We start from the raw sequence: 5,313 nt of genomic DNA on the forward strand, positions 1-5,313 counted from the left end.
GTCTACCTCCAGTATTAATCCCGAGAGAAGGGCAGGAGAGCCAGAGAGATGTAATGTGTCCCTTTTGGAGGGGTTTCAGAGATGACGCTGTCAGATGTAGGGCACTACTTTAGAACAAGGCCCCTGTGTCAGATTCCCTGGAAAAGCTACTGACCCAAACTTCATCACTCAAGCAAACACACACAGTCATAAAGAGCTAAAAAAAAAAACAATTACGCAAATCCACTTGATTAATGAAATCATAGGCAGAGGCACGTGGTCTGTTACTGTCAAGATTGGATCCTTTATTGATACAATTTGACTAAGACAAACAATATTTGTACCCTGATGTCAGTGTAAAATTCTTCAAAAAATAAAAGTCGCTTTGAATGCAACTCTATGACCATTCATACCCCTCATCAATATCTCGTCGGTTTTATACAAATGTGCAAAATATGACGTCTTTTTTACGAATCCTTCAGCTTTCGGTGTCAGTCCAGGATCCACAGGCCATGTCTCAGTGGGGTAAAGGGTGGGGGTTTAAGTCATTTGCTCCACCCTTTTAAATATAGCTCCGCCCCACATAGACCAGCCACTCAAATTCAAGTAAAGTGCTCTTTTGGGAAAACACAAACATTTGTGTCCTTGAAATTTCTTCACTCTTCTCCAAGTCAAGAAAAGGAGACAATAAAATAACAAGTGGAGAGTACAATAATAAAATTACAACTGCCAACTCTACACTCTACCTACTGTGAGCGAGAAAGACCATGTTCAAACAAGGCAGCTCCAAGTAGTCAAACAAACTCCAGCTTGCCGTGTCCCGTATACATCCCCCAGTGCACCAGAGATAGGAGGTGTTCACTTCCGCTCCCTCCTCCAGCACAATGTTCTGTCTGCCGCAGCTTATCGCAGCCCAGACAGCAGTTCTCATGTCCCGTTACCGGCACCATGCACTCCAGGTCCAACTTGGCAACATGGCCTTTCTTGGCATGGTGGTGTCCATGGAAACTGTAATGCAGGCGGGATAGCATCTGTTGGCGCTGGGCCTGCAGCCGCTTGTTTTCGCTACGTAGCATTCGCAATGCCAGCATAATCAGCAGGACCAGGATAAGGCCGCCCGCGATGGGAACAGCTATGACTGCCGCGCGGAACCACACCTCTTTAGCAGAAGCTAACTCTTGCACCCTTGTGATTAGGTTCTGATTGGAGCTGTGGTATCGGTCTAGAAGAGAGAGAGCATGAGAACAAAGTGAGATTCAGAACCCTGGAAAGCATTATGGATGCATTGTGAATAGAAATAAATGGAGGAAGTGGAAAAAACAGCTAGAGAATTATTGCAAACATATTTTATTTATACGCGTTCCACTTTCCATAATAACTCAGTGCACCTTTTTCCTTAGAGAGGATTATATTTGTGTGCTTCGAGCAGTTTGTCAAAGAACGATGTGAGAAGCACATTCCAACACAGTGGGAACATTTCATGAACTGCGTGCAATAAAAAGTATATGATCTGAATCCAAGTGCTAAAAGGTAAACTGCCAGCTTGCCGCAAACTCACACTACACTGGAAACCATTAAAAACCAGCCTGCAGTTTAGAGCCATGAGAACAATATAAGTGCAAAACCATTTATCACAAGGGCCCATGTTTGCACAGACAATGGGAAACAAGCCAAATAAGATTAGATAAAAAAATAAATCTTCGTTCTTTAAATTTGCAATATAGGAATTATTGTGTCCTATTTCCCCAAAACATTGTGCCAAGACATAGCACCTATATGATCACACATGATCAGGTTTATGTGATTAACAGTCACATTTGTTCTTTATCTCTCACCTGTGGAATCACCCCGAGGGTGCGTGAGGTCATGCAGACCCCTGTAGTTACACATATCGTCATGACAACATTCTATGGGAGAAGAGCTTCTGTCAGAAATGTCCATGTTTTTATTGGCGCACACGTCTGCAGAGTTTAAAACTGGATCTAGGCAGCCGTGTGTTAGAGGTGAGTTCATGTTAAGTTGGTCCAGGACCTTGGTGAAGCATGCGTTAAGCTCCGATTTACACATATATCCAGTGGCAACACAGTGTGGCGCATCACAGTAACACCTGATCTCTCCTGCAAAACAGAGAAGTCACATACTCACATTAGTTCAATTACATTTCGAAAAGTCTAGTATCTAAATAATATTTTTATCATCTTTAATAATACACATGACTTAAAGAGATACTTCACACATTTTCTCACACTCATGTTGTTCCAAACATATGGCTTTCTTGCTTCAGTGGAACACAAAAACAGATGATTGGGAGGATGTAAGGGACTGAACGCTTCAGTCACCATTCACTTTCATTGCATCTTTCTCTCTCTCTCTCTTTCTACAATTAAAGGTTGTGTTCCACTGAAGAAACAAAGTCATACAGGTTTGGAACAACATAATGGTGAGTAAATGATGACAGAATTTAAATTTATATGTGAATTGGGTTTTTAAATCTTAAACAAATGTCCTGAATCTGATTTGCTTAAAAAAAAGAAACATTTAAAATCCCAAGGATTTTTTTAGACTAATTGCAATAAAATATTAGATTATTGCCAACAACTGTCAATACATGTGACCATATACCCCTGTGGGCCCGGTACTGCTGTCACATCCATTCCAATAGAAATTTTGAATTTTATTAGAGATTTAAATTGTGCAGTATTCCACACATTACTGTTTTTATCATGCACATAAGTGCAGAAAGTGATATTGGAACTGATTCACATTTTATTTCAGGGGAGGCGTCCTTCATTTCGGCAAGGAGGATATGAGGTACCGTAATAAAAAACTATGAAATACAAAGACAGTAATAGAGAGAATGGCAAAAAGACAATGATAGCACAGGGCTGAGACCAACTGTTTGTGTCAGAAAACTACTTAGTTGCCATTTTTTATCAATACTGCTTGCTTTTCGTGCAAAGGGGTAATTTTAGTCCGTCTTGTAAAACAGAAAGAACAGTGTAGATTATAATTAGTGGTTTGTTTGCCAAAGTCAATTTCTTTCAACCCAAATGGAAACCCGTTAAAGGGGAGTGAGAGCAAGACTCCTTTTTCAGTTAGCACGCAGCAATGACTTTTAGCACTACAAACTTACATTTCCTTAAAGTCTGAACCAGTTGTAATGCTCTCATGCGCTTCTAGAAACTATAAACCTCATGTTACCTTTCGTGAGAAGAACAGCCATCGCGCAAAGTTCCAGCTGAAACCAGAGAGAAACAAGGCTGGAATGGCGATCCATTTAAAGTTGCTTTTCCTTGTCTTGATACAATGTTTCAAGACCCTCCGAATGGTTAGGACTTGGTTACACGTATCACTGCATTCCCTGGGATCTGTAATGCACGCTGTATCCATAAACTAACGTGCGAAGAAAGCCTGTATCCTCTTGTTCCATGGGCATCAGAGACCAATGCCGAACTGCTGAGATCCGAAAAGAGAGAGAGAAACTACCACGAGCGTAGAAACATTCCTTGTGCGTCACCAAACCTCTCCACCATGCGTAAGGAACCCGAGTGTATAAAAACGGATTTGTTAAAAATAATAAAAAGCTGATCCAAAAGAAATGGGCAAACGACAACTTTCCACACTCACGGAGCATCGAATCACTCGTTTATGGTCAGAGGAATTTCAATGGATCCGTTTTGGGGCTCAGCATAGCCACGCCCATCTAGGACGTTCATTGGACGGCCTTGTCGATGAATTTGCATACACTGTCCTATCGGCATTGGTATTGGTTCACAGAGAGGCATTACAATTTGTCTTTACGCCTACCGAGAGACGATCGCATGATGAAACAGATTGGTAAACTGAGAGATTAAGAAAAGAGTTAAGAAAATCTTAATAACATAATGGTTGTTATAATGAACGCAACTGGTGTGTCAGATTTCGAATTTAAAACCAAATATATTACATCACTATATGGGGATTATTAAAGATTTCTAGACCCTATTAAGACCCTCTTAGGGTTCATGCCCAATGGACTTTTTGGACCTTGTAATTCAGAAGCTGATCTGACAGTGTTTCCCAGACTGCTGAAGGTGGAAACGGCAGGCCTGCACTAATGAGTGGATGTAGGCGGGTCGGCTAGAGAAAATTAGCAATCCAAAGAGGCACTTGGCGCCAGCGAGACGACACAGACAGACAGTGACACTCCGTTACCCCCCAGACAATCCCATGCAAAACACAGAGCACTACGATCGATATCTCGACTGCCCTCCCCGCCCTTATGCGTTGAGACCTGGTTAGGGCATGTGCTTTACAATTAAAGTCATTTTGGGTAACCTTGAACCATGCTTGACGAATATAACCAAGAAAAAAAAAAAAAAAAAATATATATATATATATATATATATATATATATATATATATATATATATATATATATATATTATATTATATTATATTATATTATATTATATATATATATATATATATATATATATATATATATATATATATATATATATATATAGGCCTATATATAACCAATGATGAAGTGCTACAGTATTTATGACCACTTTTGTCATAAAAAGGTATGTAATTTACTATACAAACCAAATTTCTACAAAACAGCTATCTTAAAAAAAAATAAAAATAAATAAGAAGTCTGTTCTCCAACACCTATTGCTTAATTTTCTTGACCAAAAAACTTTTGAATAAAACCATATGTTTATATATTCACATAAAATTCAAACACTGAATTTCTATTCAAACTGAATAGAAATGGCAAGATTCCTTTGTTGGAAAAAGTGGTAGCTAATTTTATTTTATTTGTAGAACTTATTAGCTTCACATTTCAGCTTTTAAACCCTCCAAAAATGGTCCCCATTCACTTCTATTGTAAGTGCCTCTCTGTAACCTGTAAATAATTTTTCGTGGTAATCAACATTATGCCATCAATGCTGTCCAATGCTTAACTTGTATTGAACCTGGAATATTCGTTTAATTTTTATTCTTCAAAAGTTATTATTATTGGAATGGCTTACTAAAGTTGTACTTTTTAATAAACCCTATTTAATTGTATTCATTGTGCTGACACTCGTTTATGATAATGTAGCGCTATTTTCGTTTATTGCAGCTCATGGCAGTGGCACAGGAGATAGGGATGTGTTTGATGATGACAGACAGACTGGGAGACGCGCAAATCTATTAGAAGGCCATCGATTCAGTGTCAAAGGTCAAAGAGAAGCGATTCCGCTTCGGGGGATGCATTGAGAGACCTACAGAAATTACTGGATTGACAGCAATTATCCTAATTGTTGGTAATTTCACAGAGGCGCCAGTTCAAAACCAGTCTTG

General features: G+C 39.1%; 1 protein-coding gene across 1 annotated transcript; it reads right to left on the minus strand.

The window, feature by feature from the left end:
- Positions 1–287: 287 nt before the first annotated feature.
- On the minus strand, positions 288–3,611 carry LOC127633298 (BMP and activin membrane-bound inhibitor homolog). Its single transcript, XM_052112310.1, has 3 exons — positions 3,181–3,611; positions 1,815–2,096; positions 288–1,201 (listed from the first exon to the last, which is right to left on the minus strand). The coding sequence occupies exons 1-3, from the start codon at positions 3,254–3,256 to the stop codon at positions 774–776; spliced, it is 786 nt and encodes a 261-aa protein (XP_051968270.1). The 5' UTR covers positions 3,257–3,611; the 3' UTR covers positions 288–773.
- Between the last annotated feature and the right edge of the window lie 1,702 nt (positions 3,612–5,313).

This window comes from Xyrauchen texanus, chromosome 40 (genome assembly GCF_025860055.1).
Source record: "Xyrauchen texanus isolate HMW12.3.18 chromosome 40, RBS_HiC_50CHRs, whole genome shotgun sequence".
Taxonomy (NCBI): Eukaryota; Metazoa; Chordata; class Actinopteri; order Cypriniformes; family Catostomidae; genus Xyrauchen; species Xyrauchen texanus.

Bases quoted from the DNA above. Each gene is read 5' to 3' on its own strand.
- LOC127633298 (XM_052112310.1), bottom strand. From the start codon at position 3,256: ATGGATCGCCATTCCAGCCTTGTTTCTCTCTGGTTTCAGCTGGAACTT. The intron at 2,097-3,180 runs GTAACATGAGGT...TCTGTTTTGCAG, and splicing joins GGCTGTTCTTCTCACGAAAG to GAGAGATCAGGTGTTACTGT. The intron at 1,202-1,814 runs GTGAGAGATAAA...TCTCTCTTCTAG, and splicing joins CCCTCGGGGTGATTCCACAG to ACCGATACCACAGCTCCAAT.